Source organism: Anguilla anguilla, chromosome 2, assembly GCF_013347855.1.
Source record: "Anguilla anguilla isolate fAngAng1 chromosome 2, fAngAng1.pri, whole genome shotgun sequence".
In the NCBI taxonomy this organism is placed as follows: Eukaryota; Metazoa; Chordata; class Actinopteri; order Anguilliformes; family Anguillidae; genus Anguilla; species Anguilla anguilla.
Genome location: NC_049202.1, coordinates 50765267 through 50787807, shown reverse-complemented (window position 1 = coordinate 50787807; position 22541 = coordinate 50765267). Strand labels below are relative to the sequence as shown.

The 22541-nt window shown below is 44.6% G+C and overlaps 1 protein-coding gene across 1 annotated transcript in view; it reads left to right on the top strand.

The window, feature by feature from the left end:
- Positions 1 to 3566: 3566 nt before the first annotated feature.
- The window catches only part of smg1 (SMG1 nonsense mediated mRNA decay associated PI3K related kinase), a 43095-nt gene continuing 24120 nt past the window's right edge, over positions 3567 to 22541 (top strand). The window contains exons 1-19 of the mRNA XM_035405426.1: positions 3567 to 3861; positions 11312 to 11469; positions 15524 to 15676; positions 16065 to 16201; positions 17694 to 17752; positions 17928 to 18141; positions 18230 to 18355; positions 18455 to 18527; positions 18613 to 18710; positions 18897 to 19070; positions 19226 to 19450; positions 19873 to 19974; positions 20277 to 20546; positions 20662 to 20792; positions 20897 to 21058; positions 21579 to 21697; positions 21817 to 21904; positions 22006 to 22107; positions 22359 to 22499. Of these exons, the coding sequence (XP_035261317.1) occupies positions 3785 to 3861; positions 11312 to 11469; positions 15524 to 15676; positions 16065 to 16201; positions 17694 to 17752; positions 17928 to 18141; positions 18230 to 18355; positions 18455 to 18527; positions 18613 to 18710; positions 18897 to 19070; positions 19226 to 19450; positions 19873 to 19974; positions 20277 to 20546; positions 20662 to 20792; positions 20897 to 21058; positions 21579 to 21697; positions 21817 to 21904; positions 22006 to 22107; positions 22359 to 22499 (2609 nt within the window). The 5' untranslated portion in view covers positions 3567 to 3784. The remainder of the gene's footprint in view (positions 3862 to 11311; positions 11470 to 15523; positions 15677 to 16064; positions 16202 to 17693; positions 17753 to 17927; positions 18142 to 18229; positions 18356 to 18454; positions 18528 to 18612; positions 18711 to 18896; positions 19071 to 19225; positions 19451 to 19872; positions 19975 to 20276; positions 20547 to 20661; positions 20793 to 20896; positions 21059 to 21578; positions 21698 to 21816; positions 21905 to 22005; positions 22108 to 22358; positions 22500 to 22541) is intronic.

Here is a 22541-nt window from a genome sequence, read left to right as displayed (position 1 = left end):
TAAAGAAAAAAGTCAATAAATGCAGTTGTAATGCAATTTTGAGTCTACCACACATTATTAATCTTAACACAGCTGCTGCCCCAGACACCTCTATTTGAATACATGGGGCCATCTAGTGGTTAATTCTGGAATTACGTCAGGTGCATTGTCAAGGCGTGGTTCATAAAATTGAATATGTAAAAGTAATACATTTCTTCATACATTCCTATATTCTAATGAGTAGATTAAAACAATAATTATTAATTGCATTTGCAAAGTTAGCTTTTCATTGAGTCACAGAGAAGATATTGTATTTTGAGGTTTAAACTTTAGACTGTATATTTTTTGGTGTTATTGTAAAATGTAATGTGTGCTAGTAAAGACATTTGCAGTTGAATTTTCATGGACAAACAGCTGATGATTGATCTTTAGACATGAATATATCAACGTGTGTGTGTGTGTGTGTGTGTGTGTATGTGTGCAGTCAGAAATAATAATAATGCCAGACCTAGTTTCTCTTCAATATGTCATAAGCACTGATATATACAGAGATCTTCAGTAGAACCCCCAGCGTAAACTGTTAATGAATTATGTTTTAGAAAACTTACCTGAGAGTCAGAACTCACAATAATGCCTACCACATGTTTTGAATCATAAATAAGTAATAATATGTGGTATTTGAAAAACTGAACTATTTAAACAAGACAGCTTTGGGACAATATATTATTGTTTATCAATGTCTTCATTTGGAAGGTGACCTCTCGTGTACATTACATTACAGGCATTTAGCAGACGCTCTTATCCAGAGCGACTTACACAACTTTTACATAGCATTTTACATTTTATCCATTTATACAGCTGGATATATACTGAAGCAATTCCGGTTAAGTACCTTGCTCAAGGGTACAACGGAAGTGTCCTACCCGGGAATCGAACCTGCGACCTTTCGGTTACAAGCCCAGTTCCTTACCCACTGTGCTACACTCCGACCCGTCCAGCTTTCTTTTCAGTGCAAAAGAATAACTTACATTGTGTTGTACTATTCATTTTGTAAGAGTCCCCTCAGATACACCAAAAAGCAGGAGCATCTGTGAGAAGATGAAAAGTGTGTAGTCTTACCTGGTACTACCGGAATGGGATTAATTTAATGTTATCTTGGTTATCTGACTCCAAAATAATATTTTAAGCTTTCCTCCGAGCTAACAGTTATACATAGAAGGAGACTGCAAATGAGGGACTATAGCCTCTTTCTGCCAGCAGTGTGGCTCTGTATGGACTGCTAGCTATCTTTGTCGATAGAGACGAGACTCTGGTTTGTGCAGCCAAAAAGGATACAATGTGCCTATTGTGACGGCACTGATGTATAGGTGAGTGACTACGGGGTGTAGATATCGTGAATTATATGTGTATGTTAGCACCTTAAAACCGCTAGGTGTGTAGCGTTAAGAGTCAAACAGGAATGGCAGCTTAATTAATGTAATTTATTATACAATGTTCAATAACGGCAATATACAACTGTGCACAGCAAAATGTGAGTGGTGAAATGGCTATACACAAATGGCATCCAGGAGGTTGCATTGACAAGTCTCCTCAAACCATTCTTACTTTTATTCTCAAATACTGAAAGATCAAAGCAAAACCTCAAATCACCAAAGAAAGATACACATACGATCACAACAAATTTGCAGTAACAACAATGGCTCTGCTTGCATTATCTCTGTAAGCCTAGCACAGCTGGCTGCGACTCATTAGTAACTTGCATTACCTACTGTTCACTTTTTAATAGTGTTCCAAGATCTCTATTCAACACCCACTGTACCATATCATCAATGACAGCAACTTGTTCCTCATGACATCGCTTTCCAACAGCACCAAACATAATTAGACTGTATGTGGAAAACATAAGGTTTACATAATGCTATTTCAACTCAGTAGCTGTGGGAGCATTCCGCAGAGCCAGTAGGACAATTGTAACAGTGTTATTGGGGCTATAGCACTGCCTCCTTGTCAAACCTTGCTGACTCCCTGTCAGCACCGTAAACACAGTCTGTTCTCATTTGGGGGTCTGATAAGAGGCACACTTCTGTAAACCACAAAACAATTTAAAGCAAATTTTTTAGCTAATTTTTTATTTGCTAAATTGTTAAATTAATAATACAATATTTTATTTGAGACACTTGCAACAAGATTTAATTAGTCATTGAAAATTATAAGCACAACCTTTTGCAGGAAAAACAACATCAACAAGAACTTGGGGAAAGTATATTCATTAATGCAGTGATTGATCACCAACATGAAAAAGATCTAATGATACAACTGTCTTTGCATCCAATGAATTTTCGTTCAGTACAGAGTGCCAACTACTTTCTCTTCTGAAAATTCCAGCTAGGATTCTAAGCTGGTTTAAGCTGTGTTTTTGACACTTCTAGTTGGTAAAAGCTAGTAGTAGCTGGACAAAGCTGGTTAAGATAGCAGAGAACTGGTGGTCAGCTGGGGGACTAGCTGACTACATAGACTGGTCAGCTGGCAAACAGTTGGTTGACCAGCTAAAAGTGTCTAAAACGCAGTTTAGAGCAGTTTTACCAGCTTAGGATGGTTTAAGATGGAATTTTCAGCAAGGTTTGATCTGAAATTAGAAAAAAATACATGGATTTCTTTGTGTCTTAGAGGAAACACATAACCCAAATACAGCATACTTATCCCCTTATTAAGTTAACCATTCTAACTGAAATCTTTATTCAAAATATTCTGCTCTTGAGAGTTCTCCTTCTGCCCATCTGAGCACACCGCTGAAGACACACACAGACACTGCTCCTTGTCTTTTCACTCCGTCATCCTTCTCAGGCTCTGTTGCTAGGCAACTACACACTCAGAGTGGGAAATAGAGGGGAGTGTGAACGTGGGGAATGGTAGAACAATGCAAAAGTGGACAGGGCATCCATTGAATAGGACTGTTATTGGTTTGTTAATGTGTCATCACCGTCAAAATTCTTTTTTAAAATTATTTTTATTTACATTTTGTGCTCATTTCTATACCTGCATGCCACCTCCCCGAGACGTTGGAATCTCTGGCCATGCTGCAGGGGAGCAGTGTAACAACCTGGCTCTGCGATGAAAGCGAATCGATTTTCAAATATGAAGGCAGTCGTGAAAACAAGCGTCCCAGAAATATTATCAGCGAGGGGTTGAATATTAAAAATAAAAAAAACAGCCATGTATTAAAAAGGGGAATATACTGAACAGATTCGAGAGCAACGAAATTGAGCAGCTGTAGGCTACAGATTTACCGATGATTTGACCTGAACGAGCGAGAATGACAGCCAGATTAAAAAAAGAAAGTTGATCGGTAGTCTACGGCTTCTGAGCGATAAAGACGTTTCCAAGTAAACCCACTGGAGTATTGTTCAGAATGCACGTTTGGCCCGTAGTATGGGCCAATGACAGAAATTTGTGAGAATCAATGTACAGTTTGTGGGATAAATGTAGTCGCTCCCGATAATCACGTGATTTCATGTGTATTATTGGGAGTTGTAGTTTCCCGTGACAAGCCAGTTGAGGAGGGACGATAGGTGGCGCTGGCTTGTTGAATCGAGGCTACAGTCAGTAGCAACTAGCTAACAAGGTGGGAGGCGGGGAAAGCGGGAGCGAAAGCTCGAAAATCAAGAATCACGTTCACTGTCAATACAGTCGTGTCGGATGCGCTAACACTTAATTTATGGACATAAAGTAAAAAAATCATAAGTAGAGGTCTGTACACGGAATTTTCCTGTATAGAGGAGCGGGTCATGCTGTCCTCGCAAAGGTAATGAGCCGTAGAGCCCTCGGGTCTCGGCTAAACAGCGCCCACAAACTGCAGCGAGAGTGGAATGATTGGCAGCCCAGGTTGGTATCGCACCACGGTCGAATATTTCTAAAATAGAACGAGGATTCACAGGGCCTAGTTAGACGGCCCATTCCGTCCACGTTATTCGGATATTTGACGGCATATGAGGTGTGGATAGCTCATTATGTCGTTGAATTCCGAGTAGACAACGACGGTTGACTGAAAACACGATGGCTAGCTGTTTAGTTAACTAGGCATTATTGTATAGCAAATGACTGTCGGGGAGGAAGATTTTTTGCTATTCACTTCCTAAGACATTCCGTTAGCAAGTTATAGCCCAATTCTCACCTGCAAACATTAGCAGCACTAGGTGGTTGAATATTTCAGATTTCCTGGCGAGTGTTTAAGCAGCGAGTTGACTAAATTAATTGATGGTGGTTAACTTTACTAGCTAGCTAGCTAACGTTATTTGGTTTGGGCCGCGTTGTATTACCGAATCACTGTGTATTGATCAGGCTGGTTGGTTGGTAGCGACATAGTCACAAAATTTTTACTTGGTATATTTAATGATTACATCAACGTGCTGTGCTAGCTAATTGCCCTCTATCAATATCGGACAGATAGGTGTCTTCCGAGCGAACCAGCCAATATATTAGCTAGATTTGGAATAGGTCAGTTTCAATTTCACGGCAACGCAAGTCATTATTATCGGGCACGCTACCAACCTTAGATTGCGAAGCTCGCTAGCTAGCTCGCTCGCTATCGCCAAGTTTCAATGTTTCTGATTGCAGATAACGTTAGTTATGTGCTGACAAAACACGCGCTTGTCGCTAGACTAGCTGGTCGAAGAACGTTTAAAATTGTCTGGTTTCTGCATTGCATTTTCGATTGATAACTTGGATTGCATGCTGTACAGTTGTATTCAGTTGGGGAGGGTAGATAGCTAGACTAGCTAGCTAGTAACACGGCAGCTACGTGGCTAACTAGCTAGCTGGCTAACGGCGTGCTTGTTAGGACTGCTACGTTATTGTTTGACTGAACTAACGTTACCCATATAAACCAACTAGGTAACATTACGTTGCTGTTTAACGTAACTTACCTCAATGTTGAATACGCCGTTTAGCTATAGTTAGCGCAAAACTATCGCTATCACGCAAAAATATTTAGCATAGGCATATAACGTTAGTTGCATACATCCTGGTATCTCCATATAACGTGATGTCGCTAGCGCTAGCATTATATATTAAATGGACTTGATATATCTAATTTTCTTCGAAACAATGAGTCATTTTGTTGTTGAAAGTTAAGCTTAACCTCAAGGGTGAGCCATTACAAAAATGTTTGTTTTAATTTAGTTGCGGTGCCTGACGACAAGCGATTTCTTTGGCCAGATTTTCTTCTTGTGTTGCCATTGTGAACTTCAAACTTCACTTTGGTACTAGCAGAACTTTGAACCATATGAACTATCCTGTACTCAGACGTGCATGGAATGGAAGCTGGTCGTGCCCATCATCACGGATTATCAAATGTCACCATAGCCATTTTGGGTGAATTTAGATCCAAATTGTGATCCAGTACTGCTGTAGTAAAGAAACGCAAATGCCATCAAAGCAGGAAATGCCTTTTTAATGGGTGTGTCTAAACTGATTGCACCTTTAGGTACGTTACACTTTGAGCTGAACCGTCCAAGGCAAAAATTCAAATCGTTTTGTATTCTCAGGGATGAATCTTACTAATAAATATAGCTCTTTGAACTGTATGTAGGCTCGAGCGAGTTGGTGGAAATGCTCCCGAACTAACCCACACACAATATCGCTAGGGTGAAAGATACACACATCTGTATAGCACAGAGGGCATGCATTAGTACTAGAAAAACAACATAGAATATTGTATTTAATGTGAATAATAATATACAGTTTGTAGTTTGGTACACTTTTTAAAACGTGTCACATTATGTGTAACAAAAATGTAAATGGCCACTGAAATTAGCTAGATTTGAAGACTGGGCTAAACAGTTTTCCACCAGGATGGAAGTGTGCAAAGTTCTGACGAAAAGTTCAGCTAGGCCTTGTTTTTTGTTGGACGTTGCTGACATTTCCAGGAGCTTTCATGAATGTAGAGACAGTGCTTTGAGATGTATTGGACAGCTTGGACCTAGTGGTGTATGAATAGGTGTTCAATAGTTTTTGGTAATCATTAATGCTATTTTATTATTTAAAGGCCTGCTAGTGTATCATAGCCAGTAGTCTCAGTGGTGGGCTCCATGGGCAAATGTGGTGGCCAAGCACTGCATTCAGCATACACTACATTTTGTTAGAGAATCTGATCATTCAAATGGTGCTTTCATGTGTTCATCTGAAATTCCACCCCTGCTTATGCCATAATACTAAGGAACCTTCACAATTTAAACATTGCTTACGTGAAAGTGAGGTGGTGCTAGTCCTGTCTGATTATGCTGCTTTTAACACATTTACCTTTTAAATGCGACATTTATGATATTAAATGGATAAATTAAAGCAATGGATAAATGTGTTTGAACTTTCGTGGTTGTGTTTGCGGTATTTTACAAATGTTCTCACTTTGAAAACATTACTCATAACTAGGGCCTCCATTTTGTCTCCACCATGTGTCCTGCAGGGATTTAAACTTGTGTTTCAATGGTTATCCTCCAGGCATCCCCATGGGCACTCCAACGGCACAGTCAAGGGACTAATTGTGCAATTGAGTTTCTAATTGAGACATTTTTTTAAAAAGGTTAGTTGATCTAATATAGGGAGAGTCAGGAAGAAAAGTGAACATGTATGGACGTTTAAATGCTATGAAAAGCATGTCTGAGCCAGTGGTCCTTACTCGTGGTCAAGGAGAGCTACATGGTCTGCTGGCTTTAGTTGTTATTCAGAACTTGAGTAGCATAGCAATTAGTCAATTAAAGCAGATGATTACACAGCCAAGTCTGATCACTTGGTTTCTTGCGTCTGTGTCAGTTGCTGATCTTTAGGAAAAACAAGAACCAGCAGACTCTGTGGCTCTCCAGGACCAGTAATGAGTATCACTGCAGTAAAAAGAAAAATGCTTCCACATAAAGCAGGGATGTCCAATCTTATCCAAAAAAGGCAGGTGTGGCTGCAGGTTTTTGTTTTAGCCCAGGACTAAGACACCCGATTCTACTTAAGGTCTTGAAGACCATGCTTAGTTAATTAGTTAAATCATAAATGTGTTTTTTATTTTAACATTTGTGTGCGAGTTAAATGTTCTAACTGCTCTCATTTTTAATGTGGGCATGTCCCACTGCTTCTAACAAAACCTATCATGCCCCTGTACAGCAGCGTGTCTATGGTAGTAAGTAATCAAACTAAATTTAACACGTGAGTGTCTCTTGCCAACATTTGCTGTCAGTCATCATCTGTGCTTAATTAGTGGTAATTACTTTGTCAGTTTAGATTATTGAGGTGGTGCAAATCAGATAATTGTTTGAGAAGCGGCTTGACATAGAGGCTAATTGCGACTTCTAGCTGGCGGAGGACTGAATTACACTGCAAGAAATAAAGGGGAGACAAACTGGTGGCCCTTCTCATCTCTCTTATAGTGCCAGCATTTGGTTATTGTTCTGCGCAAGCATATGTGCACATGCCAGTCTTAAGACCTATATGGGCTGTGGTGTGAATAATGAAGAGCCAAAATCTTTCAGGCACAACTGTGTGTCTGGCCTACTGCTGTAGCCATTCCGTGTCACTTACTGGCCATGTCTTTGATAATGTTAGCGAAATAAATCCCAGTGCTATCAACAGTGTGAACATGGACATGAAGCAGTCCGTTTTTGAAAATGTTAATTTAATGTTAAGAATATGAACTTGGCTAAGTTAGTGTAGCTTGTATGCTTGCTAGCCTTAGTGACCAGTTAGTTAACACTAGCTATCTTACTCACCGTGAGTTTTTTACTAGACTATATGCTGAGACTGGATCAAATAAGTATTAGCTTGCAGAAAGATAACTTAACATTTTAGCTAGCCAATCTTATGTGCAACTAGTCAGCGTGCTTTATATATTTTGACAAGTTTTGGAAATATAGTTATACATCTGCCAAGCATTGTTTGGAAAATATATTCTTTTTATGTTTGAATGCTGTGACAGTGCACTATGTTCCATTTTCTAACTACAGTCAGGTCCAGAATTATCAGCACCTTTGGTAAACCCGCACAAAAAATGACAAGAGGATAAATAACATTACGCAGTATTTTATACTGCAACGTATTTGTATCAGCTGTTACCTTTGTCTAAACAGCATTTTCATAATAGAAAGTGAAAGGACATATATGTAAAATACAGAATGTTGGCAAAAAATGAAACGCAGAAGGAAGGCATACCTGAGCAAAGTGAGATGTCTACAATATGGTATGTTTTATATGAGCAACGTTAAGAAATGTAGGCATGTTCTTTCAAAAAAAATTTCCAAACATATTTTCAGCAGATGGAAAGGGCACAGTTTTGCGAAAAACATCTTAGTTCTGTGACAAAAGATTCAGCTAGTCTTAGTCGAATATGTTGGCAGGTCACACAAGATTCTCAGAACGTTCTCTTTATGAAATTAAAGGCAAAGAAGAAGCTTTTTTTCAGTACTGTCAGGGTTTGCCTTTGATTACGCTGGCTCGTTAGTTACTTGTAAACCTGTAACGTCTCCTCTTAATTAATGCTAATTACTATTGACACTGTCTTGTATAAGCTGTTACAGTCTTTTAGCTTAATTGCTTGTTGCTGTGTAGCAAAACATGGCTATTGTAAGCATTTCAGTGAACCTGCTTAATGTGTGAAGCTGCAGTGTGAAGCTGAAGCTTACAGTGTATTTCTCCCACTTTGGTCCAGTGCACAATAGAAAGCAGCAGATGTGTACTGATGGACTTTGTGAGCTGACACCAATTTCAGATGCTTGCCCAACCAGATCTGACAATTCCCCTGCTGATACAGATGTTGTTTGAAGTTTGTTTCTTACAGGGGAAATTTGCATTTGCTGATATTTCTGAAAAGATCGGAATAAGCAAAAGGAAATGCATCTTGTAACATTCTGTGTTCTATAATGTGAAAATATCAATTTACAAACAAATTTACATGTTTTAAGGTAATTCAGTCCATTGGATTTTGATGTGAAATGCAACTGGTAGTGTCTTGGTCGCTTGTAGTCAGCTGATGAATCTGCGGTCCTGCAACACTGTGGGGTCATTGTGTCAGAAATCACTTTTTAGGATCAGATTTCCTTTATGTTATTTCCCACTTATTCCCTGAGCATTCATATGAACAAATCTGTACTTTATTCAGTTTTCTTTGTAGTCATTCTTAAAAAGGCATCAATTTTAGATCCAAGACAACCAACATCTTTGGGGCAATAATTTGGCCTCTAGACATATATCAGTATTTCTGACAATAAAATCACATTTTTAAAAATCATCCCACAGAACTGATAAATGCCTGAATATAAATCCAGGTAGAGATATACACCATGCTTTTTTGGTATAGCCTTAGTAGGGATGATAAGGATAAATTCACCTTTAAAACGAATGCTATCCATGGCTTTGTCTTTAAGATTTCAATAATTAATCCAAAAGGCTTCTCTGGGCCAAATGTCACAATAAATAGACCTACGGTTGAAAAAGACCCCACTTATGGTCTACTGTAAAATGTCTTTGGAATACTAAAAATAACAAAAATTGATGCCATTGTTTGCAAAAATTAGTCATTTGAAAGCTGCATGTGCACCTACAACCCTGTAATGATATATCCTCTTAAATGGTCAAATTTCCATTAGAAAATTTTAGATTTTAGACGCAGCTGGATTTTACCTCGGGCCAGGTAATTAAGAAGGTTAGTATATAATAGCTATGATTATTTGTTGGTACTTACATTACCAAGCCGCAGCTGCGGAGAGGGTATTTTACACTCCTTGGGAATATTGTGAAATGAACTGAGGATCGAACCTATGAGGTGTTACTGTGGATTATTTCAACAGACTTTCATTTGTTTCGTTTTATAAATGGAAATTAGGAATTAGGAAGTGGATGTATAGATATAATTGATGCACTGTGGCGCTCCAGCAATGAAAAACGAGAAGCTGTCAGCCAGGTATCACTGCGTCCTGCTCCTTGGATCTGGTGAATGTTCCTAGTACTCCAAATGTGTGACACTATGATGAGGACAGAAAGGAAAGCGACTGGGTTGCACCGCCTGCTCAAAGTGAAAACTGAACCGAGACAAACTTGATCTTGCATCGTTATACTGAGAGGTTTAAGTGAATAGGACTGATGTGATTATAGACTTCAAGAGTAGATATTGGGACCTTGGTTTCCCTCATGTACACTTTATACATTTCATTATGTATTTGTACTGTTTGTGTACGCTATGTGGTTTTCATCCTACTTCAGCCAGGCAGCAATTGTAGCTCCTAGCTGTGAAAGAAAATATGACATGGCAGAATAAACAAATTGGAACCCAGCCCGGGCATTTTAAAATTCTAAACACTTTCTCAGCTGGCTTCCGTATCTGTTTCCGTAGGCATAAGCCGTGGTTAAGTGAGCACCCATGGAAGCATATTGGAACGGTGACCAGTAAAAGAATGTATTTCATTATGACATGCATGAAAATGAGGATTGTGGTTGAACAAGTAATTGCACAATGAAGACGTTTGAGGAAGATTGCCTTTTCTACATTAACTGCTTACTTTAAACTTTAAAATTGGATAGTTCTGAGATTTAACTAACATGTCCTTGTGGATTTTATCCTCTGGAGATATACCAGAAATTCGGTTAATATTTTGCTGTTAAACTGCTAACTGTGTGGACTTATCATTTCTTGAGACATGAGTTTCCCCTAAAAATTCGGACATATTGGATCAAACTCTGACTTTTTTTTCTTGCAATACAGATTCCAAATTTCAGATTTATTTGTATGGAGGGTCAAATAATTTGTTAATAAATTGGACTCATTCTGAGGTACAATTCCATAAACAGTTTGATTTCAGGTTCAATGATTTTTATTTTGTTTGTTTTCTCCAATTGGTAGGCTAGTTGTAGTAGTTGCAAATGTCGGCCTAGTTGCTAGAAGGTGACGTGCGTCAGGATCACTGTGTTCTGTGAAATTCTGGGAGTGAATGGATTTGAATGAAGCATACTGCATGTAGGCTAGTTTGTGTTTGTGAAGTGCAAACACATGAAAAATATCAACAAGTTGGATATTTTAACCTTTCATTGGGCATGTGCTGATTCCCTCCCAATACACTGTGCACCGTTATCAACTACTGATATTCTATTTTCAGAAAGAGGCCTTATGTGGCTTTAAATGGCATTCTGTTGCTGAGCTTTGAAGGTTGCCAAGGAAGCCTCTGCGTAAGCAGTGATGCAGATTAACGCTGTGCGAGTGCCCGCCCGATCGCACTCGCTGGCGGGTGCAGCAGAGTTCATGGCGCTCGGCGTCGCCGTGGCTCCTGCTGCCCGGCCGCGCTGACGGACTGACTTTGTGTTTCAGAGGTGACCGTGCGTCTGCCACCCAGGACGGCGCCACGTGCAGTACCACGAGAGACCGCGGCGTAGCCTCGCTTTTCGACACGCCATCCTCTGACCCGCCCGACTCCCCTCCACCGCGCAATGAGGCCCTCGCAGCCGCCAGCACACTCGGAGAAGGGGGTGCGTGCTTGACTTTGCCACACATTCCCGCTCTGTTCATTTCCCCCAATTTGCCTTGCCTTGCCTTGCCGCATTTCTTTGTCGTGCAAATGAAAGCACGTTTTTTGAATAGCAGTGCTAAATTTTGCAGGCTGTCCTCTTCATCTTATCCTGTGTCTGTGTAATGCGGAGCAGTTGTGCTCTGGCATCTCTCTTCTCCTGAACTGTGATTACCCTCCATATCAAACATGCATGTGCTTCTTCCAGTCATAAGCAGAGTGGTTAATAATACGTGTGCTGTCATTTCTATGTTTAGGTTCCCAGATAGTTTCTCTCTATGGGTCTGGCTGCTATTGCTGTGTGGCTGATACAGAACAGAAAATGAAACTTAGCCTATGTGTCGCGGTTTCCTGTAAAGAGAGAGAGTTAATGAGAGAACACCTGTGCTCATAATTACATTGACTTCAGTTCTACTTTTCGTTCCTTTGTAATGTGTTGTGTTGCTTGAGGGCAAAAGTTTGGGATTATGCCATCTATTGTGTCCTTGTTAGAGGTCAAAGTATTACAGGTGATTAGCTAAGCTGTTGTTGCTGCTGCTGCTGTTTCATTCATTTCTAAAGGAATGATCCAACCTATTTGAAACTTTATGTTCTGACTAGAGTTACAATGTTGCAATCATTGAATAGGGTTTTGCTGGTGAATTTGTGTGATAAGCCGCGTTTCCACCGCAGGAACTAGGGTCTAAATTAAGTTCTGGGGACTTTACTTTACCCCCCAAAAAGTCCCTGCTCGGGGGGTAGTACTTTCGGAAAGTACAGGAACTTTTGGTGTGGGGCGCATGCGCTGAACATTTCTGATTGGTCGAGTACTCGCAGCATTTTATTTCAACTGCCATTTTAAAATTTCTAAATTTCAATGGAGGAAACCTGTTTAAAAAAATAAATAAATATATATGTATATAAATATATATAGCATAAGTAAAACATCTTTATTAATACATTTGCAGGCCATAGCAGCTCAATGTCGAGCCCTTCACCTCATAGCCTACTTCTGATATTAAGAGTTGGCCTATTACTTCATAAACTGGATTGAACTGTTATTCTGTGACTCCTGAAGAGCACAAAAAGAATAGATGTGATTGATCTTTTAAACCAGATGTGGACAGTTCCATTCCTGCAGGGCCGGTGTGTATGCAGGTTCTCATCGTCACCAATTACATCGGACAAATTAGCTGAACACACTTAAACCGGTTTACCCGCAGAGTAGACCACAATAAAGTCGTTTCATGTTGAAACACAGGGACAGTCGTTCACAAACTTATCAAGTGTAGCTGAAATGTCAATTACTAAATGAATAATTAAATAATTAAGAGCAGAAGTTGGAATGAAATCCAGAAATCTACACAGCCCTCCTTGCCCACCGCTGTGTTAAACCCATAACAGTGCTATGGAAGTCTAACCCACTGGAATCGCATCTAACCACCTTGCACTGAAAGGCCTCTGTTTGACAGAAATAAGAGGAAACCTAGCTATTAAATGTTATTTGTTTAAACTGTGGTTTTCTTGGCAGTTATTTAGATGAATGCAAAACATTTAAAATTCCCTCTCTGGTGTGTCATTCCACAGAACTTAAGTTTCACCAGTGCTTGAAGTGGCCAGTACTCACTAGTGCTCAGTACCGGCACTTGTAAATTTTACTCTTTTTAGAGTACCGTGACTTTTTCTTGCTTGCCGGCACTTATTTTAAGCTCCCGGTGCTCTTTTCTGCCCGTCCGTGCTTGAATTGGCCTGGTATTTGCCTTTCATTTTTTCCCATATGCGTACCTTTACATATAGCCTACCGGCAGTCGTTACTGAATCTAGGCACGCCAAAGATAATTCACCACAATAAGATCCACTTGAGGCGACTTACAAACAGCTTCTTACCTGTTGTTAAACAACTGTGACCCAACGGTAGGCTATATTCCTGTAAATGTTGGCAGCTGCAGCGGAACTTGTCTTTTCAACATTAGTTTGGGTCAAAAATGGGAAGTTCCAGAACAGATTGGCACGCCGTACTGGGACTTCTGGATTTTACTCCTATGAGTACCGGACCGATGGAGTGATATTACATTACATTTATTTGGCAGACGCTTTTATCCAAAGCGACGTACAAAAAGTGCATTTCATGGTCATAGACAACTGCTAAACACAGGTTCAGTAAGTACAATACTTATTTTGTACAGCAATTTCTAGCCAAGAATACAGTTTAGTTCACACAGTGAACACTATTCAGACCTAACCTCTGCAAAGCCAACTAGGCAGAAGAATAAGCTACAGTATTAGGACAAATACAAATTACCAAAAAGTGCTGGGATGGGGCAACATGTAACAAGTGTCATGAAAAGGGGGGGGGGGGGGGTTTAGAGTGAAATAGACAGCGTGGTGGTGGTTAGTCTAGGTATAGTCTGAAGAGATGAGTCTTCAGGCCACGGCGGAAGATGGGTAGTGAGGTTCGGAGGGGGACGGGGAGTTTGTTCCACCACTGGGGAGGGTGGAGAAGCTCTGTGATCCCTTTGGGCGGGTGGGAGGGGTTACAAGGCGCCCTGCTGCCGCAGAGCGGAGTGATCGAGCAGGCACATAGAATCGAGTCATGTCCTGCAAGTAGATGGGGGCTGTCCTGTTGGCAGCAGTGTAGGCAAGGGTCAGTGCTTTAAACCGGATCCTGGCAGCGACCGGTAGCCAGTGGAGTGATCGCAGCAGAGGAGTGACGTGGGAGAATTTGGGAAGGTTATGTGATATGTGCGTCTACAGAACCTGCAGCTTTCCCCCAGTTCAGTCCCCCGTGAATTAAGTTCTCTTCTGAACAGCCCTGCTTCCTTTAAGTGCGTTTTTAGGGTGCGCATACTCATTTTAATGTGGTGAAAAGTTGAGAGCATATCCAGGATTACGTCATATGAATGTCCTTGATTAAAATAAGCACGAATGTGTGCGGGGTGGGTGATATGGCAAAAATATCATATCACGATTTTTCTCAGGCATGATCACGATCCACGATATGATCACGATTCTTTTTCATGTTGGTATAAGACTATTTTGCAAGTGAATGAACAGTGCAATCAAACTAATATCCCTATTTAAGAAAATCTTGCCTTTCAAGGGAACAAAACCTAAAAGAAAAAGAACAGAGACCAATTGGGGCAAAGTACCAGATTTTAATCAAGTGCAATTCTGCAAAGTATTAACATTCAACAATGCTTTCTCTTGAGGTGATTAAAAAGGTTTGTCTCGTTGCCATCCGATGTGCGAACATTTTCTTTGCAAACTTTGCAAATAATGGTGTTTTGCGCCGTCTTCGTTTTGGAAAACCCAAACCAGTTCCATATCACAGACGTCAAAATATATTTTAGGTTTGGCTGAGAAAACAAGGTTGGATGCCTTGTATGAGCGTTGTCAGTGCAGCTAATAGAATGTGCAGTTTCACTGTAGCCTGATACCCCCGATCTCTCTGGAAAGGCAGATCGTGGAGACATTTTAATCGTTCATGATCTAATATCGTCGTATCGCCCAACCCTACTGCAGTTACATGACGCAAGTCGTTTAGGCTCATTTTCTTTCTCCCTAGAGTAGCATGTCCCCACTTCCTATTTCTCGGTCACCCAGGGTGACAGACTGTGCGTCCAATCAGCGACGAGGAATACTCGTTTCAATTCGTACTTACCCTTTCCGTTTTCAGTGAACTTGCTGGTGTGTGTTTTTTAACTTGCTGGTGTTTTCTGAACTTGCTGGTGTGCGTTTTTTCTAACTTGCTGGTGTGTTTTTTTTTTTTTTTACTTGCTGGTGTTTTCCGAACTTGCTGGTGTGTGTTTTTTAACTTGCTGGTGTTTTCCGAACTTACTGGTGTTTTCCGAACTTGCTGGTGTTTTCCGAACTTGCTGGTGTGTGTTTTCTGACTTGCTGTTGTTTTGCCCTTCAGGGCCACCGTACAAATGCCTCATATTGTTTTACTGTAGTTATTCTACCATCTCATGACCAGCTCAGTTTCCTTTCCTGTCTTTATTGTCTGGTTGAATCGGTCTCTTCCGTGGTCTCAATAGGTGGATATGAAGTCGATGAAGGTATCTGTGAAAACGCTTTTCATTGGAAGACACTGGGGCAAGAGCTGAGAGTCAACGATGTGACCGTGGATTCAACCAGTTTTCAGCATGGAAACCGTGCTTTAGCTTCAAAGGACATGAGGAAATCACAGGGTAGGTGCCAGACTTACGGGGGTATTGTTGTCTCAAAAATAAAAACAATAATGTAACTGATCCACGTATAAATGCAGCCGATCCACAAACAGATGCATCCGATCCATAAATAAATTCAGCTGATCCACAAATAAATGTTGCGGATCCACAAACAAATTCAGCAGATCCACAAATAAATGCAATTGATCCACAAATAAATGCAGCGAATGCATTTGTGTATCAGGAGCATTTGTTTGTGGATCTGCTGAATTTATTTGTGGATTAGTTACATTTATGTATTTATTGTCGAGACTATAATACAGACCAGGTCTCCTCCTGCTCTCGGGGGGCTGTGGATGATGTCCAGGTCGTGGGATGACACCCTCCTCCCCCCTCTGGCCCCTCACAGATAGAACGCTGCCTCACTCTGATGAGTCTCGGCTGGCCAATCTTCTGCGGCGGGTGTCCCGGGAAGATGACAGGGACCGCAGACTGGCCACCATGAAACAGCTGAAAGACTTCATTCAGCACTCTGAGAACAAAGTGGTGAGTTGTGCATCTCTCTGCCCAATTTTCACATTGTCTGTCTGTTTGTGTCTGGTCTGCTTGTGCAACGTTTCAGAAGCAATTTACAATGTCCACAAAAACAGAAACGTTCTTTGCGGGCAAAGTAAACATTTTGTTGTGATGCTTAGTACTTTAGCCTTACCCCTTTTCCAGGCTAGGGCTGATTCTCTTAGGCTGTCTCCAGTGTTATAATGGCTTGTGACTGCTAGTCCATCTGGTGCTTCAGTGGCAGAGAGAAGGGCAGTCTCGGGGATTTCTGTCGGCGAGAATTTCTGTCTCTTGTGCATCCCGTCAAACGGGAAGAAACGGTATGCCTGAAAACGGTGTCGCAGTATGTGGAGCATCATCCTCTGGTTCAGCTTAACTGGTGCACTGTGGAGTGAAAAGGAGCCCCAGCGAAGCCCGCGTGTTTCAGAGAGGAGCGCATGCTTGTCTGTGCTTTCTCACGTTCACAGTGGAGGTTGCTGTGCTGAGTGTGAACAAACCCAACTGGGCATTCCGGTTTAGTAGAAGAATAGGGGTAAAATATAAAAAAAAATAATAATAAGAAAGTTGTAACAAGCTTCATGTGATCAAAATGCACCGTGATCACTATGGAAAATGCAGCGCATGGACTTGCATCACATTATTGGTTATGTTAGATGTCTGTCTAACCCCATAGCAATGTTTTTTTCACCACTATATAAAAGTGAAAGTGGCCCAATGCTTTTTAGGTCATTTTACAGAAGTGTGCCCCTTATCAGACCCCCAAAGGTAAACAGACTGTTTACTGTGCTGACAGGGAGTCAGTGGGGTCTGATAAAGAGATGGTGCTCAGTTGCAAAACATCCTACTGGATCAGCATTATGTAAACCTCAGGTTCTCCATAATACTGTGTAATCATGTTTGGTATTGTTGGAAAGCCGGTGTCATGGGGAACAAATTAGTGTCTCAGCTACAAATGTTAACCCGGTGTGCTATGCTTCCAGAGGTAGCGCTAACTTTTTTTGATGACTCGGGGTTTTCCTTTGATATTTGGGTATATAAGGGTAAAGGTGCAGTGGTTCGGGAAGACTCATCAACACAGTCTCCTGCGCATCATACGCGTATAGGGATCCAGTTACGCACACATTTTGCACCTCTGCATATTGCCATTATCGAACACGCTACAATACACTGCATTAACATGGCATTCCGTTTTGACTCTAACCACTGCACTCCTTACAGTTTTAAGTCCCTTACATTCACATAGAACACTGGATATCTGCACCCCATAGTCACTCACCTATACTCTAGTTTTGTATCAAGATATACAGTTGTATCTATGCAGGCTACACAAACGAGCGGCAAGTCCACATCTATCAAGATGGACAGGGATCTGATATCTGAGGGTTTCTTACAGCTTGTTTTTTAGAGGCTGCATTTGAGGCTTCTGTAGCAGTGAATTACTGAGACTCTTTGCATTGACAGAAATGTTTTTTTATCTCCTCAGGTCCTGGCGAAGCAGTTGGATACAATTCTGACTGCCCTAAACGACGTTTTAAATGAAAGGTATAAACTTACGAAGCGACAATTCTTTTGGCAAACATTTGTGTTCACGTGGGAACGTATAACTTAATGTAAAAAAAAGGATTTACCAGTCCCCTCCCTCCCCAAACGGCACTTTCGCGAGGTGAGTGGGGTGTCGGTGTTCCCCTGAGCTGACGTGTGGCTGTTGGGTCTGCAGCAGTAAACTACTGCAGGAGCTGAGACAGGAGGGAGCCAGCTGCCTGGGCCTGCTCTGCGCCTCCCTCAGCTACGAGGCCGAGAAGATCTTCAAGTGGATCTTCCTCAAGTTCAACGCGTCCACCAAGGACGAGGTCAAGCTGCTGTACTTGGTGGCGACGTACAAGGCCCTGGAGATGGCCGGAGAGAGGAAGGGCTTTTCATCAGTCATGCAGGTGGGGAGCCTGCCACGCTTGGTCTCGTCTCATGCCCACAGGAAGTGCGTTCTTGTTGGTAACTCTCTGTGTGCTCCCCCTCAAACAGCTGGTAATGAGCAGCTTGCAGTCCATTCTGGAGAACCTGGACACCCCGGAGCTGCTGTGCCAGAGTGTCAAGTGCATCCTGCAGGTGGCGCACTGCTACCCGCACATCTTCAGCACCAACTTCAGAGTAAGCCCACTCGTTCTCTTCCGCGCTCGTTCGCCTCGCCGTCCTTCGTCAAGGCGAAGGGCGCCCCCCCCTTAACCCTAGGTGTGCCCTCTGTTCCAGGACACGGTGGACATCTTGGTCGGGTGGCACATCGACCACACGCAGAAGGCGTCCCTCACCCTCCAGGTGTCTGGTGAGCAGAGACGGTCCGGTTCCCGGTCTGGCCCCCCGGTCGGCAGACGGGCTCGTGGTCTGATCGGTGCGCTCTGTGTCCGCAGGGTGGCTGCAGAGCCTGGAGCAGTTCTGGGTGGCAGACCTGGCTTTCTCCACCACCTTACTGGGGCAGTTTCTGGAAGACATGGAGGCCTACGCTGAGGTAGCCTGTCCGCCATCGCTGCGCACGTCCTGCGCTGCCTCAAAGTGTGACGTTTCTGTTCCGTTTAGTTCATTTTTCGTTCAGGTGCACGTAAGAATGAAACCCTTTGAGGGTGCTCGGGCTGTGGAGAGTGGAGTGGGCGTGGCGGAGTTGTGCGAGTGTTTTTCAGTGTTGCCCCTCTTTCAGGACCTCAGCCACGTGGCTTCGGGGGAGTCTGTGGACGAGGAAATCCCCCCGCCCTCGGTGTCCCTCCCCAAACTGGCGGCCCTCCTGCGCGTCTTCAGCACCGTGGTGCGCAGCATCGGGGAGCGCTTCAACCCCGTCCGCGGCCCCCCCATCACCGAGGCTTACGTCACTGATGTGAGCTCGCCCCCCCTCGCCCTCCCCTCCTCCAGCTTGGACCTGTCCAAGACATGCATGAACGTGGCCACCAGAATAGATGTGAGAAATATTCTTTCAGAATGTGTTTTTTTGTCTTTGAGTTTGACCCCTGGTTTCCGGGCCCCTCCGCGCAGGTGCTGAACCGCGTGCTGGCGTGCGTCACCACGGCCAAGCAGGTGTTCTTCTCGGAGGCGGTGCTGACGGCGGCTAACGAGTGCGTGTGCGTGCTGCTGCTGAGCGTGGACGCCGGCATGAGCCAGCTGACGGACGCGGTCATCACCTACGGGCTCAACCAGCTGGAGGGCTGCCAGGCCTGCGGGCCCGAGTACTGCATCGCCGTGCTCAACCTGCTCACGCTGGTAAGAGCAGCCCCCACGTCCCTAACAGCGCGTAGCGCACCTGCAGCCTGCCAGGCCTGCGCTCAACCTGCTCACGCTGGTAAGAGCAGCCCCCACGTCCCTAACAGCGCCTAGCGCACCTGCAGCCTGCGGGCCCAAGCGCTGCATCGCCGCGCTCAACCTGCTCACGCTGGTAAGAGCAGCCTGGCAGCGTGCCGCAGGGGCACCCCAGCGCCCGCTCAGACCGCTAACGCGCGGGCGGGCGTCTCCGCGCCGCGCAGCACGCCTGTGAGCTGCCAGGCCTGCGTCCTCGTCCGTGTGACGGATGTTGGCCGCCCGCCCCCGCCCCTCCCCTTCCTGCTGGTTAATGTGTGGTCTTCGGTTTAGAGGACTGCGGATCTGGACTTCATGGCTGTGACTTAACTCCCTCCTTTGTGGTGCAGATTGTGGACCAGATTAACACCAAGCTGCCTTCCTCGTTCGTGGAGAAGCTGCTGGCGCCGGACTCCCAGCTGCTGGAGCTTCGCTTCCAGAGGGAGAAAGAGGTGCACAGCCCCACCCCGATTAACACTGAGGAGCACGATTAACACTGAGCATCACAGTTAACATTAAGCGCCAGGTTTCACTTAGGACCACAGTCAACACTGAGCACCACGATTTAAACAAAGGACCACGATTAACATTAGGCTTGCTGAATACACGTGCTGCTGAATGGCTATTAAAGTTTGATCACTCATTGACTGTGTTAAGGGCTTAATGGCAGCTCAGTGTAAGGCTGTAAGGGGAGCAGAGGGGTAGTGTCCGTGGAGCCGCAGGGGAGCGCTAACCCTGCCTGTGTCTGGCTCAGGTGATGGCGGCGGCCCTGGCGGTGTACCAGGCCGTCCTGAGCCTGAAGAACATTCCCACCCTGGAGGCCGCCTACAAGCTGGTGCTGGGGGAGATGGGCTGCGCCCTGAACGGCCTGCTGACCCCGCTGGGCCTGCTGGCCGCCTGCCCCCACATCCAGCACCCCGCCTTCGCCCAGACGCAGCTGGCCCCGGAGAGGGCCGAGTTCACCCTCGTCTTCAACCTGAGCGCGCTCACCACCATCGGCAACACCAAGAACTCCCTCATCGGGGTCAGTGGCTTTGCGTGCCGGGTCCCGCGCCCCGGCGGCGCTGCGGTAGATGAAGCGGGCGGCGGGCGGGTCTCTGTTTAACGCTCGTCTCCCGTGTCTGTCTGTGCCCCGGCAGATGTGGGCCCTGTCCCCCACCGTGTTCGCGCTGCTCAGCCAGAACCTGCTGGTGGTGCACTCTGAGCTGGCCGTGTACCACCCGGTGGTGCAGTACGGCGTTCTCTACACCCTCTACTCGCACTGCACCAGGTAAGGCGTGCCCGACCCCGCCCCTCTGCGCCGCTCAGCTGTCGCCGCGGGCGACCTTCGTTCGCCGCCTGACCCGACCGCTGTTTCCCTCGCCGTTCCCGCAGACACGACCACTTCATCTCCAGCAGCCTCAGCTCGTCTTCCCCCTCCCTCTTCGACGGGGCTGTCATCAGCACCGTCACCACGGCAACCAAGAAGCACTTCAGCACTCTCCTCAGCTTGCTGGGGATGCTGCTGAGCAAGGAGCACCTCTACGCCGAGGCCCGGTATTGTCACCTCCTGCCATTCCGCTCCCTGCACCAATCAGACGAATGACTCCGCCTCTGCGCTCGGCTCTGCTTATGGGTTGAATGGCCCTTGCCTTAAGCAATGGGCCATGTTGTCTGTGATCTCATCTTGCATTCAATTTCAAGTCCTCATGTCTCATTGATGTATTGCCCTTAAGTTTGAGTACTCAAGGGTAAAAAAAAAAGCATTTTGAGGAAAAGATAAAGCATAAAACATTAATTCAAAGTTTACATTTTTGACGCAAATGCTAACTTTCTGAAACCTAACTAACTTTTCTTCCCCAGCCGTGCGTTTGAGAATGTAACAGTGCCTCGTGTTGACTGTATCGTTGCAGATCCATTGACCGCGGTCAAGGAGACCCATTGACATTTGCTTATTGCGTTAGAGCGCAGAGCAGTGGAAAGGGCAGGGTGCTCAAGTGTAGATTTGTGCTCTCACTTAGCGGCAGTTTAGGGAGATGGAACGGTGTTGAACTGAAAGGCCTCTAAATCCCTGCAGGCGGCTGCTGCTGAACTGGGCTCTAGAAATGTCGCTTGTGATGAAGAAATCGGAGACCTACACTCCTCTCTTTTCTCTGCCGTCATTCCACAAATTCTGCAAAGGACTTCTTGCTAACGGTAAGAGCACAGACACTCTCACCCCAGTTGGTTTTTATGTATGTGCAGGTTGCTAGTTGCTGTAGTTTCTCAGGCCTGGTAGGATTATGGGAGCTGTGATGGTGTTTCCTCTCTTCCAGCCCTGAATGAAGACCCAACTGTCTGTCTGCAGACCTGCAACAGCCTGCAGGTGCTGTCTTCATCCCTGTCCACAGAGTTGCTGCAGAGGTACATACAGCACCCAAATTTTTGGCCCTTCACATACCGGGCGTGCCGTACTGTGCTCTGAACCCCCCCCCCCCCCCGCTGACCGGCGTCCCCCTCCCCAGGTGCGTGGACGTGTGTCGGGTCCAGCTGGTCCACTCCGCCGTTCGGGTGAGGCAGGCCTTCGGGAAGCTGCTGAAGACCATCCCCCTGGACGTGGTGCTGAGGTCAGCTTCAGCGCCGCCATTTCCTCACATTCAGCACTGCGGTCTGCCTGTCTTATTTCAGGGCCGTGAGAATGCGAGGAAGCGCTAGGCTTTTTATCCGCTCGTAGACGGCAGTGAGGATTCCCCCTGAAAGCTCTTTTCCGTTCTGTCGTTTGGTCCTCATTGTCATTAAAGGTACTCAAGTGTAGATTTGTGTTGCAGAGGTGTAGTGTTTATACCTGCTCAAACTGACTGTGGCGCTTGGCTTGCAGTAACCGTGGGAACGCGGAGATTCAGGACATCTCGCTGGCCATCCGCCGGCACATGAGCAAGGCGCCTAGCAACACCTTCCACCCGCAGGACTTCTCTGACCTCATCAGCTTCATCCTGTATGGTACCGTGCACCGCGGGGGGTAAGTCTCAGCTTTTGGGGGAAAATGTAGAGTTCATGTGAT